The sequence below is a fragment of the Phoxinus phoxinus genome (genome assembly GCF_949152265.1).
Source record: "Phoxinus phoxinus genome assembly, chromosome: 20".
Lineage (NCBI taxonomy): Eukaryota > Metazoa > Chordata > Actinopteri > Cypriniformes > Leuciscidae > Phoxinus > Phoxinus phoxinus.
The window spans coordinates 21,826,495-21,846,123 of NC_136895.1; the positions used below are offsets into that span (position 1 = coordinate 21,826,495).

Genomic DNA, 19,629 nt, shown 5'->3' on the forward strand with positions numbered 1-19,629 from the left:
TGATGAAAAAGCTTTTTTTCTCTCTTTGGTCTTTCCCGTAATGCATTATCTTAATGGCAGCTTTTATTGCACTCAGATTAACGCTCTCCACAGACGATCACAGGGCTCCATTACTTCCTGCTGACTGGAGTTCTCGTCTCTGAACATGATAGTGGAAGTTCCCCGTTTTTTTTATTTGAGTTCTCTAAAATATTAAGTTCCCTAAAATATTTTCATGACTGTGACAGTTGGAATAAAAACCACAGCATACTCTTCAGGAGTTGTTAAATTAAAAAAAATGGCTTAATTTGTTAAAATGAATAAGAAAGATTTGTAGGCCTATATCAAATTCTAGTTAGTCAAACAAACAGACAAACTCTGCAACTTCAGCTCTGAGGAATTCACAAACCCTCCTTCTATTTCAGTTTCTGCATCTCTCCATCTCTCACTTACAAACCACATCCTGACCACACTGTCAAGAGAAACAGAATCCGCACGTGACTAAAAATGATATATAATTCAAATGAAAACCCGTATTTTAAATACTAAACAATATTTTAATGTATTTTTTTATATATTTTTTGTCATATTTACCTAACCCTATGTTATATATATATATAACAATAACTTACACAAAATACTTTAACTCAGACATGTAAACAGACTCGTGTACTGATGGCATTACGAGAGGCCGCACAGTTCTGCTTCCTCTACTGGCAGTGGTCTAGAACATTTGCTGAACATGTAATTCATCACAATACACGGCTACATTTGAATGATGTCATCATTAATGGAAAAATCGTTTTTTGTCTGTGATATGGTGCATTATCATGAACACACATTTAAATTTAAAATTTAGGGACACTGGCAGGTCACCGTGATTTTCCCAAGACGTGTTCCTGGATTAACATACTTTTTGGATCCTGGAATAACATTACTGTCCGAAAATTAGTCCTAACCCTATCCGTAAATCTTACCCTACCCATAACTTATCCATTAAATCAGAGGGAAATGATAGGAACACAGATGTAGAAGCAGCAAACCCTGATTGTAAGCCTAAACTTGTTATAAACTGTAAACTTGTCTCTCAAATCTGATTGGTTGGAATGTTGATCTAGGATCAACAAAGATGTTGATCCAGCAACATGCTGTGTTTGGTGAAATCATGTTCTCCAAATTGGCACACCCAAATCTAAACATACAGAAGACATTATGAGCAGTCATGTGAAGCGAATATCATTGATCATCTCCTAACAAGGCCACATATTAAGGTCTGGGTAGATTAGATGGTAAGCAAACAATCAGATCTCGTTATCAACGTTTTGGGTGTAGGAGAAATGGGCAGAAAGAAAGATCTGAGCAACTTTGCCAATCTCACTAATCATCTGTGGGATGTCCTGGACCAGCAAGTACGATCCACGCTTGCTACATCTCACAACCTACAGGACTTGAAGGATCTGCTGCGAACGTCATGGTGCCAGAACCCACAAGACACCTCTTGCAGAGTCCATGCCTCGGTGGGTTGCCGCTGTTCTGGCAGCACATGGATGAATAACAGCATATTAGGAAGGTGGTCATAATGTTTGGCTCATCTGTGTATATCAAGTCAAGTCACCTTTATTTATATATAGCGCTTTTTACAATACAGATTGTTTCAAAGCAGCTTTACAGTGATAACAGGAAAATAATGCAACAAAGTTGGTTTCTAGGAAAATAGTGTTTAAGCTTAAGTAAGTTCAGTGATGGTTCATTTTTGTTGTGACAAAGTTATAAATTTAGTTCATTTATATATATATATATATATATATATATATATATATATATATATATATATATATATATATATATATATATAGCCGTTCAGAAAACTGTGATGTCATCGTCCCAACTCAGTTCAGTTCTCATACAATGGTGTCAGTAATATTGTTGAATATTAAATGTCTCCAACTAAGAAAGCCAAAAGCCAAAGGCGACAGTGGCAAGGAATCAAAACTCCGTCAGGTGACAGAATGGAGAAAAAAACCCTTGTGAGAAACCAGTTTCAGAGCCAGTTCTCCTCTGGCAAACAAACGAACAGTGTATGATTGTGAATCAGGCAGCATTACAGTTCATAAGTCAGATTGGATCAGAATGTGGCGAGCAGGACGAGGTCGAGGGACGTGAGAGGACGGCGCGAGACCGGTGGCGTGATTAATAATGAGCGACACCTGCGCGACGCACCGGTCTCCTCCCAGCCAGCAAAAAGTCGTCTATTAGACGTTGAATAGACGTAATTTTTACGGTCTAATTACGGTCCACTGACGGTTGAAAATGAAAATTGAAAAGACGTCAAATTTGTCCGACTTTTCAACGTTCAATTTTTTTTTATAACTTTGACGGAATATGTAAAACTCTTTAAATTTATTTGAGATAATAATGAACATGGTTTGGTAGTTTGTTTTCTCTGTTGTTTTAGCATGTATAACAGACTTATCCTAGCTGTCTTAGATTATCAGTTGAAAACATTTTAGATGATCAGTTGAAAACACGTAGTCAAACAGTCCGGCCAAAACTACTTAGTTGAAATCACGTCGTAAACCAGTCCAAGGCGGACCGACCTATTTTCAACCATATTTCAACGTTGAAAGACGGTAATTGTTTACTGGGCTATCTCTCATGGAGGAGCGGAAGCATAAAGGAGGAGCGACGACAGTGAAGATCGAGAGAGGAACAGGCCTGAGTTTATGTTGTGTTTTATTTCTGTTTTGTGTGGCCAGCAGTCGTCCGTGAGGGGCTGCAGGCTTATACTTTTATTTTTGTATTTGTTTATTAAAATCTTTAAATGTTTGCCGGTTCCCGCTTCCTTCTTCCCATAACATCTAACTTTGCTACACAGTACTTTCCTACGCCCCATGATGCTTTGTGCGAATTATGGGTGTAACTTCCATAGATATCATATAATAAAGGCTAGATGTCTCGTCCGCGCTGCTGGCCAATGGAGGTCGACGTCCGCACCTGGCGGCCATCTTGCCACAGGGGCCTCGCTCACTCGTAACATTGTTTTAATGGTGCATGTACTTTTTAAATAACCATAACTTGCTCAATTGTCTACCGATTTTCTAACTGGTTGGTTTGTTATAAACCTCAGAGATGTAGTTATGACACTGCGTATTTATGAATAATTATAATATTATATATTCCAACATGTTCAAGCATCCAGAATTATAGCCACGTTAATAACGTTTGTAAGAAACCAAACCGTTTGTAAATCCGTCAAGATTTCAGCGAGATAAGAGTATTTGTGTTCGTGCTGATCACTCACCTTACAGAAAGCTTCCCTGTGACAAGATGGCCACCGGGTGATGCCGTTTGAGACTCCGCCGTAAGACATCTAGCCTATATTATGTATATCTATGGTAACTTCCGTTAAGATTTGCTCTTTTTTCATATTGTTAGTTACGCGTAGGCACGTTACACTGTAAACCCAGATTTTGTTTCTAATTAAACTTACGAGTGAGAATTAACAGAGGTTTAGATGTTAATGAATTATTGTTTAATTTGTAGTCACCATAATGGTGACAAGTGTTGGCTTTAGTTGGGCCCTTGACATTTGAGCATTAGTTTTTCTCTGGCTGCTTTACCTGTGTGTTTAAAAGGCACAATTGGTATAGCAAAAAAGCCAAGAGTAAGTGATCCAGTGACTATGACTGCGTACTGATGTTATCATCAATAAAGGTCATCAACAAAGATTATAAGTCAGTAGCACCTCATTTTATCTAGAGTTTAATCTATTATTGTCTGGATCTTTCCATATGATTGATATGATCATAAGACCTGTGATTTTTTTTCACCAAGAAATCCAACAGAATTGTTATAATTTGAACAGTTGTAAAAAACATTATGTAGATTTTTTTTTTAAATGCCATGTTATTTTGTCACACATAGACATCAACAATCAGCATATGAATCTCAACAATGGTGACACTCAAATGAAAAGTTTAGTTTCAGCTTGTGTAAAAAGTTAGGGTTCCATGTTAATACAACTCAACATGTTTAGTTTCAGCTTGTGTAAAACTTAAAGTGGTATAGGGCAACGGGTTCCCACGCGATTTGCGAGTAAAGTCAACTAATTCGGGTTAAGAGTGGAAATTAACACTAAGTTAAGTGAACTTTATTGTCTAAGTACATTAAATAATCATCAAGTTTGGTGAACTAAACAATTTAAGTCTAGTCTACAGCACCAAGTTAAGTAAACTTAAATATGCACGTTTTGGGAGAACCCATTACTCAATTAAATTGAGGGAACGAGTTTACTCAAATCAATTGAGTTCAATCAACTTATTAGGGTTTTCAGTGTAGGAAAAAATACTTTTTTCCTAATGTATTGTATATTGTATTGTTTCAGGTCCTCCATGAGTGCATGTTTTAAAGAAATTCAGTTTGGTGAGCAGTAACAAAACCAGTCTCATTTATATGCTTTCATATCCTCCCTCAAGGCTTGTGTATTATTTCTGTCAAATGAATATTCTATGAGAGATGTAATAGCATCATCCCATTGTGCCTGCATTGAATCACCCTTGTCGTGTTTCTTCCCACAGGACAAAGTACCAGGTCTGAAAAGTGATATGTGCGCACACATGGAGTTTAATTACTGGCCTGAATCCATCCACACACATCAAACATCACCATCTGGTCTGTGGTTCATGATGATACAATCAACAGAAACAGGAGGAGAGGAAAGAAGAGGAGAGGAGAAGAGTTTATTTCCAAAACACTGCACAAACTGAATCTACAATAAAGAACAAAGTCCAAATGGTAGACCAGCTGCCGTGCAGCTCAATAGAGCCTTCCATTGAGGTTTCAGCTAAAAAAAAATTCAAATAAAAAAACCCGTCTGAATGGTGGGAAGCACCTAACTCTATTCTGCATTATTTCATTAAACTCTAAACCTCTACAGGTGCAAAATGATCACAACCAATGCTAAGGTAATCTTACAATGATTATTATTCGTCTTTTCTTCTATCCACTTTTAATGTGAATTCAAATTAGACAATCATTCTCCTGAGATGTTCAGTTCATATATTGAGTTTCACTGTTGTCTATAGTTCACTGCTGTCACTGTTCTGTCCACACTCAGTAAGGATATCTATAAGGAAGAAACATTCACTATTAGTAAACCTCTGTGCTGACAGGAAGTAGGCCTTCAGACCTTCATCTATTCATGAATGTGAAATATTTTAAGTAAAATTAGTAAAAGTGTGTGCTGACCTGTGGCAGATCTCTCGTCTGAAGACAGTAGATGATCTGTGTGTATTCTGACATGTTTTGCTGTTCTGTGATTGTCAGGTCTGCAAACACAAACACATTACCACGCTTTTACAACATTTCAAATCCCTCAGTTCTCGCATCTCTAAAAAGCCAAGCATTGTTGATTCTTGTTTTATTAGGAGCTCTGTCACGTTCTCTTTTTGCCAGCATACTCTCCTATGTTCGGCATTCGTAGAGGTTTGAGATTTAGAGGTTTAATGTCAACCTCTCCCTCTTGTTGTGACAACTAATCTCTTCCACTCGCACACCATACATGCGTCAAAGTAGGCGGAGCAACTTTTCTCTTTTTATAGATTTGATGAGACCCGCTCGCGAGTGAGTGATGCATGTCTGCAATTTCCAGTAAAAACCATCCTGACAGGTCTAATATATAAACACTTGTAACGGGTTAACCAGTGAATCAATTGTAATACAAAACACGTCTTGGAAGAAGGATTGATGGTGTATACTATTGACTCATTTTGTTATTTTTTTCAAATTTGTCAATTTTGAAAAAGAAAAGTTACACAGTTTCCTGCCATCTAGTGGAACACGATCACATGACAATAGACAATAGAGTTTACAACATGACAGTGATGAACTGTCGAGATATAGAGAACTTCTAATAAATTTTTCTGTTTTCCCACCAAAAATACAAGAATGCATTAACATAAACCATTTTATGAATTCAATTGAATGTTTTCTATTATTTAATGGTATTTATTTAATCATTTTAATATATAAACAAAACGTATATTAATATAATATCAATATAACGCCATATGGCGAACTTTGTCAGTTGTTGGTAATACTTGCCTTTTTGTTGCGCTCGACTGAATTTCCTGGAGCAACAGTATATGAGTATAACAGCTGACATGAACACCAACAGACACACACTGATTATTATTATCAGAATAAAATATGAATGCTTGTTCTGTTCTGTAATGAACACAGAGAAAAAAAAACTTTCAGTCTTTCCGTTATGAATTCAGACATAAAAAGGTCTATAAATAGAAAATATCAGTCCAAACAAATCAGTAATATGAGCGCTGACGTACCTTCACATGTGTGACAGAGTTGAGTGATGTCCAGATGTGTGGTCTGGTTGCTGATGGGATTGTTGAGCACACATCTGTAAGTGTTTTTATCCTGATATTCCACCTCCAGAGGTAGAGAGAGACTGATGCTGAGATCACACACACTGATGCTGGACAATACACTGATTCCTGCGTACCAGGAGAGAGTCACATCACTCACATTCAACACTGAACACACCAGGGAACATTTCTGTCTTGATGATCCAGATGATGATGATGATGATGAAGACGAAGAACACTGTGAAGAGTTACTGGTGATTACAGGAATGGGCAGACAAGCTGAAAAATATAAAAACAAAGAATGTCAAATGACATTAATGACAACTCACATGAAAATAATGCAAAGCATTGTCTGAATGTAATTTTTTTTAAAGAAAGTAAGTCAATAACTTAGAACGTATTATAATTGAACACTAATTATATTTACGACTGAACACTTTACTCACCATAAACAGTAACATTGAATCTCTTCAGTGTTTTTCTACTTCTAATGATGGCCAGTTCATAAAGTCCAGTGTGTTCAGATCTGATGTTTCTGATGGTCAGAGATCCAGTTTGATTGTCCATCTGGAGTTTGTCTCTGAATATTCCATAATTACTGACAAATATAATGTTTATTTGGTCTCTTTTAAAGATTTCAGCTATTCGAGTGTTTTGAGGTCCAAACACCCACAGTATCTGATCATCTCTCTGTACTTGAACATCAGTGTTTAGAGAGACAGAATCTCCCTCAGTCACTGACACTGACTTCACTTCATCCGTATCCCATTCACCAAACACTCCTGAAACTATATATAAAAAATATCTAAAGAGTGCAGTATGAATTAAAATAGTTTAACTCAAATTAAACAAGTCAAACACATAACATATTTGAACTCCAAAATACATAAAATTAAATGAAATCCACTTACAATTTGTTACACACACACATAGACAGAAGACGGCAGCGTTTGACATCATATTCAAAATGTCTCTGAAGCAACAAACTCCTCGTAGTGCTGTGGTGTGATGAACAACAGAAATTTATGAAATATCCAACTACACACTCCACTTTCTAAAACTCTCAAAGGAAATGGTAGAATCCTTCTAAATCCTGAACAAAGTAGAACACACTGAACAACTGCAAACGTCTAATAAGACACAAAAAGGTTTGTAGAGTAAAAGGATACACTGACCTAAAAACAGACCAAAGGTTTTACCGCAGCTGTGAGCGTCGGAGCATGGAACTTCAAGTGAAAAAACAAACAAACAAGACAACAGATACTTTTCTGATGTTAGAGGTTTAAAATAATACATAATATAATGTGTATTTTAATAAGCGATCTCAAGGATCTTCAGTGTGTTTCTGCTTCTCTTGGATACAAAAAAACCCTTCCCGTGAAATCAACAGATCTTCAACCCTGTCAAGTTAACATGTAAACCACAGGATCACACATACGAAACTAATGTCTGTATTGTCTGATGCTGGGATTCATAAAAAAATAAAAATACAATGGCCTTGAATAGTCTTGCATGCACTCTATAAAGGCCACTGCATTACCCATCTCATCTGATCTCATCTCATCTCATCGTGTCCAACTTACTTATAAGTTTAGTGGAGGCAAACACAATCAGTACAGAGTGAAAGTTTAGAAATCTTTATTTCACAGCAAATACACAAAACACAGCATACTGATTACAACACTGTTATAAAGTACAGCACTGTACACTGAAAGCGTTTGTAAAAAAAACAACAACAACACTTTAGCATGACATTACATTAGCCCACTATTTAACATCACTTAATGGCATGGAAGCATTCAGTAGAGAATGTCTCTTTGCAAAATCTTCTTGCCTGGTGATTACATCACAACGTTTAATGTGTAAATACACACACAGTGTGTACCATATACACTGACATGACAATAATCAAGATATCAGATTACCATTATAAGATATTTTCCTCAGATCTTCATTAATGGAGAAATATGCTTTTGCTCCTCAGGTTGTGCAGTTACAGTGTACAGTACCAGCAGAGATAACTTGACCATGATCCATGATAACCAGCCAAATCCATCACAGTTATTCTTGTAAATCTCACTCACGGTCAGCAGAGGGAGACCTTGGCTATACTATATTCAACAGGCTACTAAACGCATGTTGCTCTCATTACACATACTTCCTAAGCGAAATCTTGATGGTTGCATCTACTTTTCTGAGTTTACTTCTTTCTCTTTGTCCCTTTTTGTCCTGACTCTTGGAATAGGATCGTATCGTGTAGATGGGTGTAGGCCTATAATAATACTGACAACTAAGCACGCAAAGCAGCTCTACTCACGTCTAGACATGACCGAGTAATGAAGCATTGCAGGTGTGCTCCAACATGCTCTGTCTGTCCTTTAATAACTGAGCCGTACAATAACAGACTGTGCTTATAATCTCAAAACAACACTTGAATACTCTGTCTGCTCCCGTCTATTAGTCTCCTGTAAGAAAAGAAAGAAAATCAAGAGAGAGCTGATACTACTACACGCTTAAAGCAGAAAGATGAAAGAGCAAATTCACAAAATAACATCAGCTGTAAAGAAAATGTAGCACAAATGTTCCACAAAAGCTGTTAAAATGGGAAGTTAAATATATTAGAGAATTCAATGTATCACTATCAATAAAATCCCATCTAGTTAACCCGTTCACACGTAAGTTTTAAATATTCTAATTGACCCCCCAGCGTGAGTTTTTCAAGGCGACCGTTATTTCGAATCTGTCACTTTATTGTTTCCATGGTGACGCGTCACTGCTTGTCACGTGACACAGCGCAACCACAACACAGCACTGAATGAATGCTGAATCTGCTTTTATGTAATTTTTCCTTTTTTATTCTAAATATTCACACATTTATTAGCTATAGTATGAAACACTGATATTCCGATTGTCAAATATGTGCATGTGGATGTGTTTTGTTGTATAAAACGATTGCGTTAGTTGAGCTGTAGGCTATGCGCGATGGTCGGCGCCATGTTAGTTTGTACAGGTCAGAGAATAGGATCTGTTGGATTTACAACACGTCAATTCATCCACTTCTCCCGAAATACATGAAAGTAAGTGGCTGGTGAACTGGGAGAAGAATAGGGTAAAATGTAAAACTACTTACACAACGTGTATCTGATATGAATAAAACGTGTCGTCTTAGTTTTTATAATATAAAGGATTATTATTGCCGCTTTCTTAGACATCAGTGTGTATTTTACAAACTAAAAAAAATGTGATTCTGAAATGTCTGAAACCTAAATTAAACATTATGTGGTTGGAAACACTGATTAGTTGTGATATATGACAAGCACTGAGCGCGTCTGTCTCCGGCTCTGCGCCAGCCAACGCGCCAAAGCACGTTTGAATTTAGCAGTTGATCACGTGATGCACTGAGCGTTCTAATCACACCGGTGTGATCATACGCTCCAGGGACCAGCCAAGACTGATCACACCGGTGTGATCGTACGTGCGAAAGGGTTAATAAAATGAGAGCTTCACTATCATGTAAGGACATGCACAAAATCCACAGAAGAACTGGACTGATGCCGAGTCACGCATATGCAAAACCAACAGCATATCATGAGGGTGATGTGAGAACATAAATCATGTTAAAAACATGGTAAAATGTATTTGTTATTACTTAGGCCACAAGCATCAACGCAATAAGAACAATTATTCATGGCGCCTGAGTGTTAAATTATGCAATATCATGCATATAAAAAGCAGCCACAAGCAGATACGCAAAAAAAACAAAAACAAAAAAAAAACAGACTCTGTGTTTTTCTACCAGCAGACAAAGAGATTTAGGTAAATAACAAATGTATCTTACCGTATCTGAAGCTCTGCATTTGGTAAATGTCGCATCCGTATAAATGACCCCTTCCTCGGTCGTCTGAGCTGTTTAATAATCAATTTAGACATTTAGAATTTTGTTGGCACTATACTTCTGCCAAAAATTATACATTGCAACAAGTCGCTACTTGCCTTCTTGTTTCGCATGTTTGTAGTTTTTATGGCAACAATACACCAACACAACCCCCGCTATGATCACTACCAGCAATACGACAATTATTAGTGTAGGAAATAAATGTTGTCTGGCTCCTGCAATGCACAAGACAACAACAGACATTACTGTAAATAAGTATAAAAACGAGGAGTATAAATACACAAGGGGGACGAGCAACTGAACTGGATACAGGTGAAAACAATGGGTAACTATGGAAACAAATCATTACTAGACACCATGGAAACAAACAAACATAACTAAAACACAGGAAACTCAAACCCAGAAATGACAGAAATAAGAAAATCTTGAAAATCTCAAAACAGAAATGATCAAACTTGGTTGTGACAATAAGAATATATCCATAAAATGTATGTTATAATGGGGAAAACGCTAGTCAAATGCACAGAACAGGGTGTGATTAGTAAAATGCTTAAATGTGTAAATTGCATATGAATGTGTGCAATGCTCAACTAAAAGATGCAGTTTGTTGAATGCTGACGTACCTGGACATGTGTGACAGAGATCAGTGGTGTTGAGGCGTTTAGTCTGGTTGCTGAATGAATAAGACACTACACAGCTGTATGAATCATCCAGACACTGAATCTCCAGAGGTAGAGAGAGACTGATGCTGAGATCAGACACACTGATGCTGGACAATACACTGTTTCCTTTGTACCAGGAGAGAGTCACATGACTCACATTCAATGCTGAACACAGTAGTGAACAATTCTGCTCTGATGATCTTTCTGACACTGAAGGTTTTTGTGGAGAATCACTGATGACAGGAACCGTTAAAAGCGCTAAAAAAATAAAGACATTTTTTTCGGAAGAATCAGTCATTGAGATGTCTCTAAAGATTCTCAATATAAAAATACCAATGCATCTTAATATGCTCTACAACTACTATAAGGCATGAACAATGGCAACTTGACAGAAGTTTTTCGATTAGGCTATACAAAATAATATACATTTTTCATTTTTATTAAGAATAATTCCTGACACTAACAGACTTCAATCATCCACATACTAGACCAAAATAAACAATTTATGATTTACTCACCATAGACAGCAACATTAAAACTCCTGTGTTTGACCCCTCCAATGATGATCAGTAGTTTATAAAGTCCAGAGTGTAATCTGTTGATGTTTGTGATGGTCAGAGATCCTGTCTTCTCATCTATCTTTAATCTGTCTCTGAATCTCTCATCACCACTATCATATATAGAGATGATCTGTTTATAGATTTCAGCGATACGAGTCTCTGAATTGTGAAATCGAAATGTCCACAGAATATGATCATCACTATGTATTCCAGTAACACCAGTGTTTAAAGTGACAGATTCTCCCTCCATCACTGATATCGTCTCAGGTTCATCTGTATAAACACCAGACACACCTGGAACAAAAGAGTCAGCACAACAGACACAGATTATCAGATATCTTTCAGAGTTTATTTGGAGAAAGACAGAATAAAACACCAAAATTATTTCTTAAACCTAAGATTTTAAACAAAGTACACAAAAGCTAAAGATACAACAACAACAACAACAACAACAAAGCATAAAGCTTCATCCGGACATGTCTACACAAGCTGCACCCATAATTAAATAAGATCGATCATCTTACCATTTGCTGTTGAGTTGGCAACAGTATTTGAATGTAGTTGCTGCTGTGTCAACTTTAAAACTGCAAAAGACTTTAACAGTTTAATGAAACAGCTAAAAAGTTACATAAATAATATAATGATACTGTAAAACCCTAATAAGTTGAGACTACTCAAAAGATTTGAGGAAAGTGATTCCCTCAGTTCAACTGAGTAATGGCGGAAATTAACAACTCCTTTTATTTAATTTGACCTAATGTGGTATTTTCATTGAATTAACTTTAACGTTTAAGTAGGCTACATATAGACTACATTCAAACTTCAAAAATAGACCAAAATCAAACTTCACAGTTTATATTTTGTTGTTTACTTGTATTGAATAAATTATTAATCTTAATTAATAATCTTAAAGTTTTGTTTTTCACATCAACAGCTTTATTAGGGTTTGCAACATAGTTGAACATCTAGAATGTATACTGATATAACATCATATTAACATTTAATCAATAAAAAATATAATTACAATACATGCAGTAAAATTAATCCATTTTAAAAAAATCAATATGTGTTATGTGTCCAGTTAATAACAAAAAATACGAGTCACCTTCACTGGTAAATAAAGAAGTATTTTCAAGAACTTTACACATCAAATGTTTTAGAGGACCTTTTAGATCGCATAAGGTCATATGGAATACAAACACATTATATGTGTAAGGAAAAGAGTTAGAATTATCTAAATATTTGCAATTTTGCATGATTTTGTTATGCACTTAATAGTAATTCACCTAATATATCTACACATATTATGATCTGCATTTTCTATAAAATTTATGAAAATGTTTATTGATATTGTTTTTGTTATTAGTGTCCAATATTAGGCAGGAAAAACAGCACAATTTTTTTTCTCCCATTTATATTATATTGCGTAGGCATACTAGAGGATTAAAAGTGTGTAATTGACACAAAAGCACACTGCAATGAACAACAACAGACACGTTTGTCATCTGGCAAAAAAAAAAAAAACGTAATTTCCAAGAATTATGACCATTCAAGAACTATAAAGACATAAACAAAAATGCATAAACTTACCTCCTAAAAGTAATGAGCAAAAAAATAAAGATGTGTAAACCATCTTCTTTAACAGCTCAAACCGCTTGTAAGCATAAAACGCATCATTATGCAACACTAGTTGTCTTTTCTATAGACGGTAAGAAAAGAGGTTGGCTTTTCTGATGAAAAAAAAGCGCGTAATACTTCAAGGGACTCACCTATGCGCAAATTAAATCATTCAGAGCTGAACAAATTGCGCGGAAACCCGTTTTTTATTTCGTGGCAAAGAGCGCTCATTTAAATGGTTATGGACCCTTTATTTAGGCAGAAAATTCTTAGGGACACTTCAGGTCAGAGCTACTCCGTTCAGGGTAAGATCCGAATAATAGGCTCGTTTGAGGTGAGCCTCGTCTGAAATGTATGCGAGAGTCTGCAGTGAGGGGAGCAGTGAAACTGCAGGCAAGACGGACAGTTACTAATACACTGGGTGTAATTTAGGTTATGTTGATTTTAGATGAAAATATGCTACATATGACGAACAACTTACAAGACACCAAAAGTATTTAACTACATTCGAAAGACATGTTTGTCAATCATTTTTTACTTAAATACAGATATATTATATATATTAGAAATATGACAACAATCATTTATTAGATAGCCTAGCATTGCCAGAGAGTTTGGGAATATTCGCACATAACACATTAAACAGGATATCAGAGTTTTAAAATAAACATTTGAAAAGAGATAAAAAATCAAGTAAAAAAGAAAACACACACAAAAGCATTAAGCTGTGTCTCCAGAAAGTCGTTTCCCATCCTGCTTTAAAGACGGGTGCACAATACGGTTTTGGCCATGGTTTAGTCGTCTGAGATAAATTTAGCAAATCCCAAGATTCTTCTGATCCTAGGCTAAAATCAGTTGTCTTTGATCGTTAGTTTGAAGTGTTCACCAACAGCCGATTAATGACCATTGCGATACATTTTTGAAATTCTGGCTGTCAGGAGATTTGACTCACAGTCCTGCTGCAGTGTGACTTCTCCTATGACCATCAAAAACTGTCTTCGCTTTTTTAAAGGGGACATAACATGAAAATCTGACCTTTTCCGTGTTTAAGTGCTATAACAAAAGTTAAAGCACTTTAAAGTTATAGCAAAAGTTTAAGTGCTATGACAAACTTAGAGGGGTTAAAATTTAGTTGAAACATTGTTCCTGAACATTATAACCCCATCGTTTATCTGTGCACTGCACATTTGATGGAGACCAGCTTGTTTTCTCTTGCTTATGTAAGCTCTCACTTCTGTTCACTGCTCCTTGGGAAAATTAACCACGGTTTTGTGATGCTGTTTGTATTGCCTTAGTTTTCTGACAAATATCACGATTAAATGGTGGATAACATTGTATATATGATGTATAAGTAACTTTCCTGTGAAATCTGTTCTGCATGATCCTCTTGTGCGTCAACATTGTCAGGGTCTGAATCGGGCTGGAATTGGTTTGAAATTGCATTACGCACGGCTCAGTTTGTTGTTGGGATGGCAGTCTATAAAAGTACATTTTAGGCTGGTTTGCCTCAGCAGTCTAACAGCGCTCGTCAATCACAAAACGATGGCCAACCAAAAGCAATTGAAATGGCGGGTTTACTGTTCACAGGGCGTTTCCCAATTTTGGGGCGTTTTCAAACTAGGCGTTTTTCAACCTCTTTGCCTGATTTTGCCTGAGAGGGAGAAAAACACTGAGAGAGATTCCCTGCATATGAATACAAGAGATTTGCTGTAAACTAGTGTGACCTTTTGGTGCTTTAAACAGATCTAGGTTTAAAGGTTCTTGACTACGCCACCTGGTGCCTCTCACACCAGGATATACTTTACACCTTAACTGCTAAATACCTAATCTAAGGCAAGCAGGTTCGTAAGAGTATGCCCAAGATGAACTAGACAGAGACGTGCTTTCAGTAGAAAAACAATTATCACAACTTTATTATACAATGGTATAAATTAAAGGAGCCATATCATCGTACTAAAATGAGAGACCAGACCTGGTATTGGCTGTTACAAAGGACAATACAATTAATAATTTCACTGTAAAAATACTGATTCACTGGCAAGGCAGGTTACCTGTCCGGGATACGCGTGACTTTCACCACCCGTGCTCTGGAACCTGGTGCTCACGATCACATGCAGTCTCACACTCACACTCTCTCTCTCACACACACACACACACACACACACACTCTAAGCCCAACAGTGAAGACTGTTTTATAGAAACTAGCCTAGACGCAAATGAGTTGTTTAGCCACTCACGGCTAGCTGGGTGACGTCAGGGAGCTACCGTATCTGCAGAGGGACAAACTTCAACCAGACAGCGACTACTCCGCCGGTTACACTAGCAGTTATTTAACGTTTCATTTGTGTGAACTGAATTCTGAAAGCGATTCCAGTGATATCGTTCCTCTGTGGTATTATTATACAGTAGTTGTAGTGTTTGGGCTAATCTTTTCCATTTAGAAGTTTTTTTGTACAACTACATTTTTATCGTTAGCCTTATAGTTATCATCCTTGATGTGAACGGGCCTTTGGTGTTTATAGTACGAAATGCAGTGAGCTGAATGAACGCAGTTCAACACAGAATGCTTTTTCAATCTTAGAAACACGAGATGCAGTGCAATGAGTGCATGAATAAAAAAACGTGCAGTTCATTCCACGTGAAAGATGAAGATCATGACCGGCCAAGCCGATTTGGCTCCTATAAACATTGTTGTATTTATATTTTCAACATTAGTTTGCAGTTAGGCTGTTTACTCTGATGCTAAAGTTAAGGGACAATCCACCCTGAACCTTAACCTACCAAACCACCCACCCACACACTCTACGCATGTACCCTTGCCAATAGCCTCCTTATAGGTTAGACCACAGAACATCTCACTTTGACTTTAACTTTAACTTAGTTGGAAAGTGTCACTGTCCATGAAAAGCATCTTTATTTTGATTGCTACAAACATGCAAACAAACAAAAAATGTACTGTGTTGAAGAAATGTGCAACACAAAATGCACAAATCTGAAAAAATTATGGATTGCAGAGTATTGAAACTGACAGTGAATTTACATTTGCACACTGAATTTAAGAACATTTATTGCATTTGCATTTGCATTTGTGAAGTACAACTGTTCTGGTCCATACAAAGAAAGTCAAAGGGATCCAAAACTTTAAAGCCCCTTGACTTTCATTATACGGACACAAACACAGAGACATTTATGTAAAATCTCCTTATTAAGAAAGCCATAAGGTTTATAACGGCATGAGGGTGATTACATAAAAATAATGTTCATTTTTGAGTGAACCGTACCTGTAAGAGAATGGAAACAAATGTCTGTGTTGTGAGGCTGGCATTTCCTCCGTCTCTCACTTCCACACAAACCACATCCTGTGAAACTCATGTTATGAAGAACCAAGAAAAAACATAATCCTATCTTGAACCTATGTTGTCTTTACAAAAACATATACAACAATAAACTATACTTTTTTTTAAAACTAACATTAAACAAAATTAAAACAAGTAAAAATAAAGTCAATTTTAGTGTAGAAGAAAGACATTTTAGTGTTTTTTCATGCATTTGACAACATTTACATATTGAAATCATAAATAATATAAACCGTTTCATATAAAAAAAAACAAGTTAGATTAGCCTATATAATAATGCCTTGGGAAATATGTCTTAATATATTTTGAGTAAGACAAAACAAGCAATAGAATAAGCTAAAAATAACAAAAAAAATAAAATCAAGGTGTTTTCTTTGGACATTTTTATGAAAATAGTATTTGTTGCTATGTTAAACTCAAATGTTGAACATGTTTTTAAGTTTACACAAATTAGCTTTAGGTCAAACACTGAATAGACACACCATGAATTACTAAACATAAATGGAAACGGCCTGAGGTCAATCCATAATACAAATGCTGAGTTCAGAGTCAAGAAAACCAACAACAACAACACACTCCAAATCCCTCCGCCTCTAAGCGGGCACTATTTTAACATTAGTATATGTATGCAACATTATATACTACAGTGTTAACACAAGGTCAAGCAAACATTTAAGCTACAGTATATAAAATAAAAAACAAAAAACATGCAAATCAGACTTTGATCTAACTAAAATGTTGGGTTCCCAGGGTGATAGCACAAATCAAAATTTGCTGTGCAAAGTTCAGCAAAGTTACACGTAAGCGGTTATGCAAAGTTTATGCAAAACAACCATTAAAAAAAGCATGTCATAAAATCTAAATCTGCAATCTAAACTAATTCCAAATGCAAATTCTCAACAAAAACATACAGGTAAAAATTCATGAACGAGCAGATGAAGACTTCCTACAAGACAAAAACAGCCTTTAAGAAATGTAACCATGCTGTCTTTTACTAAAATAACTATATAGTTCCACCATGGTATAAAGTGACTAACTTAAAACCATGACAATATAATTTTTTTTTTTTTTTTTATATTAGTTATTCATAATGACAAAGGCAATGTGAATGTATGACTACTTCTGTCGCTTCTCCTTCCTCACTCACACCATGGACTACATTTCCCACATTCCCAGACATTAAATGTTCAGTTTTCAGATAATAAAATTTACATATTAAAGTGAATTAAATGTAATAATAATTATATTAATAATAATAATAAGTAAATGCTGGTCTAATTATTTAATGGTTTTATACTGCTTATATGGCATAAAATATGGTCATGCAATATATGTTAGTAAATGGACTTGAACTTCCATAAACCAGTCGAGTAGTGGTCTGGGTTCAAACATCCGACATGAAAAGTGCAGCATCACGTGACTGGAATGAAAGCAAGGCCAGATAATAGGCTTGTTTGAGATGCGCCTTGCCTCGCCTGAATTGTAGTCGAGAGTAGCCGGCTGCAGTGAGGGGAGGAGTGAAAAAAGCGCAGGCAAGCGGGACAGTTTTCTCTTCTCGTAGTGGATCTGACACCTGTGAGATCAAAGATGGATATCGTGGGATTCACGGGATTCACGCTCGTGCACATTGTTGCTAATAAACTGGATGTAATTTAAGTTCTGTTGCTTTTAAATGAAAATAAATATAATGAACAAGACACCCAAAGCACTGGTTATTTAATTCCATTCCAAATACGTGTTTATCAATAATTTTTTTCTTTAATACAGACGTGTTTTTATAATAAATAGCCTAAATAAAATAAAGAAAATTGCATAATCACATAATCCATAGGATAGAGATCGCACTGTCAGAGAGTTCGGGAATATTCACACATAATTTATACACATAAAACATGATATCAGAGTTTTAAAATCAAAATTTTAAAAGAGAACAATACATCACGGTTGTTTAAACCAATGAGCATTAAGCTGTGTCGTCAGCAAGTCGTTTCCCATCATGCTTTTGATCAGCGCAGTCGGTGGAGAGCAACTGCGCGCAACTGCAGAATCCGACACGTGCGCCTTGCGATCGCGAGAGTTTTTTTTACATACGTCGGCATCACATCAGAGCAAGGCGGACCGCAGTCGAACCAAGGGGGTAATCCATCCGCCGGAAACTGAAGCCTCCCCGGGAGCCGCCATTGTAGCAGAACATCACCTGCTGTTAGCATTCCATTGACTCCCATTCATTTTTGCGTCACTTTGACAGCGAATAACTTTACATCTGAGGCGTCCAAAGACTCCATTTGTCCATTATTTATTTCTAAAGAAACTCGACAATGTATTAAAGGCTCCATTACCTTGTACCTTACGTTATGGCCCCGTAGAAGCCGTTTTTGTAAAAATAGGCTAACGATTGCGTCATAACTCACGCGACTCTCTGTCGCACTGTAGAGAAATTACCGTATAGACCGGCGGAGAAGCTCGCAGGCAATCGGGGGAACGTGGAGGCATTAAATCCGATAAAGTGAAGGGAGTAGCCCACAGAGAGTGATAAAGTTGATCCTACTGCTAGCTCATGGACAGCTAATACTCACGCTCTCCGTCTCTGCGAGATTCGGAAGGAAATTATTCAGATTTCTCTCCGCACAGCTACTAGAAGACTGACAGCTGTCAGACACGTTGCTCACGTGTTCAAGCTCAGTTTGAGCCTGTGCAGTTCGCCTGGCGATCAGGAAGTGAGTGCTTCAAATGGGCTTCACTTTTCTCCGTTGAAGTCTATGGGGTCGCTGTGTCCATCTTATATACTGTCTATGAGTCGAACACATTTCTAACCGGCATGCATCTCGCGCTGATCACCGGTGATCGGTTCTGCGCAGATTTTGCTCATCTCAAACAAGCCTAATGTCTAATGGCGCTTTTCCATTACCAGTACCAGCTCGTCTCGGCTCGACTCGCTTTTCGCTCCGTTTTCCATTGCAGATAGTACCTCCACAAGAGTACCTGGTCGTCATAGCGACGCGACACACACCCGCTACCCACACACACAGGACAATGGAGGAAATCGAGTGTATGCTGTTTTACATAATATTACTAATGGGTATATCACGCAATCTCTGGCCAAACTATTTAAAAATGACGGGGTTATTCAGGATACTCGCATGTGATGACGCAGTGAATAGTGACGATTCTCTCTGA

At 36.8% G+C, this 19,629-nt stretch overlaps 2 protein-coding genes across 9 annotated transcripts; both read right to left on the reverse strand.

Annotated features, from left to right (window-relative positions):
* Nucleotides 1-4,573: 4,573 nt before the first annotated feature.
* LOC306988414 (CD48 antigen-like) lies at nucleotides 4,574-15,285 on the reverse strand. Of its 8 annotated transcripts, none has more exons than XM_079593397.1 (9): nucleotides 15,148-15,258; nucleotides 7,538-7,588; nucleotides 7,274-7,360; nucleotides 6,809-7,150; nucleotides 6,523-6,641; nucleotides 6,324-6,414; nucleotides 6,082-6,204; nucleotides 5,227-5,306; nucleotides 4,584-5,104 (listed from the first exon to the last, which is right to left on the reverse strand). In XM_079593397.1, exons 3-9 carry the CDS (start codon nucleotides 7,320-7,322, stop codon nucleotides 5,048-5,050), a joined length of 861 nt encoding a protein of 286 aa, XP_079449523.1. In that variant the 5' UTR covers nucleotides 7,323-7,360; nucleotides 7,538-7,588; nucleotides 15,148-15,258; the 3' UTR covers nucleotides 4,584-5,047. The 8 variants fall into 8 exon arrangements, with proteins under 8 accessions (XP_079449519.1, XP_079449520.1, XP_079449523.1 ...); XM_079593398.1 differs by having other exon boundaries at nucleotides 6,082-6,135; nucleotides 6,324-6,426; XM_079593396.1 differs by having other exon boundaries at nucleotides 6,324-6,426.
* Nucleotides 7,984-16,417, reverse strand: LOC306988432 (uncharacterized protein). Its single transcript, XM_079593434.1, has 7 exons — nucleotides 16,378-16,417; nucleotides 12,004-12,063; nucleotides 11,438-11,773; nucleotides 10,881-11,177; nucleotides 10,356-10,472; nucleotides 10,201-10,268; nucleotides 7,984-8,827 (listed from the first exon to the last, which is right to left on the reverse strand). Exons 3-7 carry the CDS (start codon nucleotides 11,727-11,729, stop codon nucleotides 8,774-8,776), a joined length of 828 nt encoding a protein of 275 aa, XP_079449560.1. The 5' UTR covers nucleotides 11,730-11,773; nucleotides 12,004-12,063; nucleotides 16,378-16,417; the 3' UTR covers nucleotides 7,984-8,773.
* Nucleotides 16,418-19,629: the final 3,212 nt, after the last annotated feature.

What these genes read in the sequence shown, in the direction of transcription:
- LOC306988432 (XM_079593434.1), bottom strand. Translation starts at nt 11,729, where the DNA reads ATGGAGGGAGAATCTGTCACTTTAAACACTGGTGTTACTGGAATACAT. An exon ending in CAAACATGCGAAACAAGAAG is followed by an intron (nt 10,269 to 10,355) that starts GCAAGTAGCGAC and finishes ATTATTAAACAG; the next exon opens with CTCAGACGACCGAGGAAGGG. An exon ending in AATGCAGAGCTTCAGATACG is followed by an intron (nt 8,828 to 10,200) that starts GTAAGATACATT and finishes CTTTTCTTACAG; the next exon opens with GAGACTAATAGACGGGAGCA.
- LOC306988414 (XM_079593391.1), bottom strand. Translation starts at nt 7,658, where the DNA reads ATGTATTATTTTAAACCTCTAACATCAGAAAAGTATCTGTTGTCTTGT. An exon ending in ATTCAATGTTACTGTTTATG is followed by an intron (nt 6,642 to 6,808) that starts GTGAGTAAAGTG and finishes TATATTTTTCAG; the next exon opens with CTTGTCTGCCCATTCCTGTA. An exon ending in CAGTCGAGCGCAACAAAAAG is followed by an intron (nt 5,307 to 6,081) that starts GCAAGTATTACC and finishes TTGTGTTTGCAG; the next exon opens with ACCTGACAATCACAGAACAG.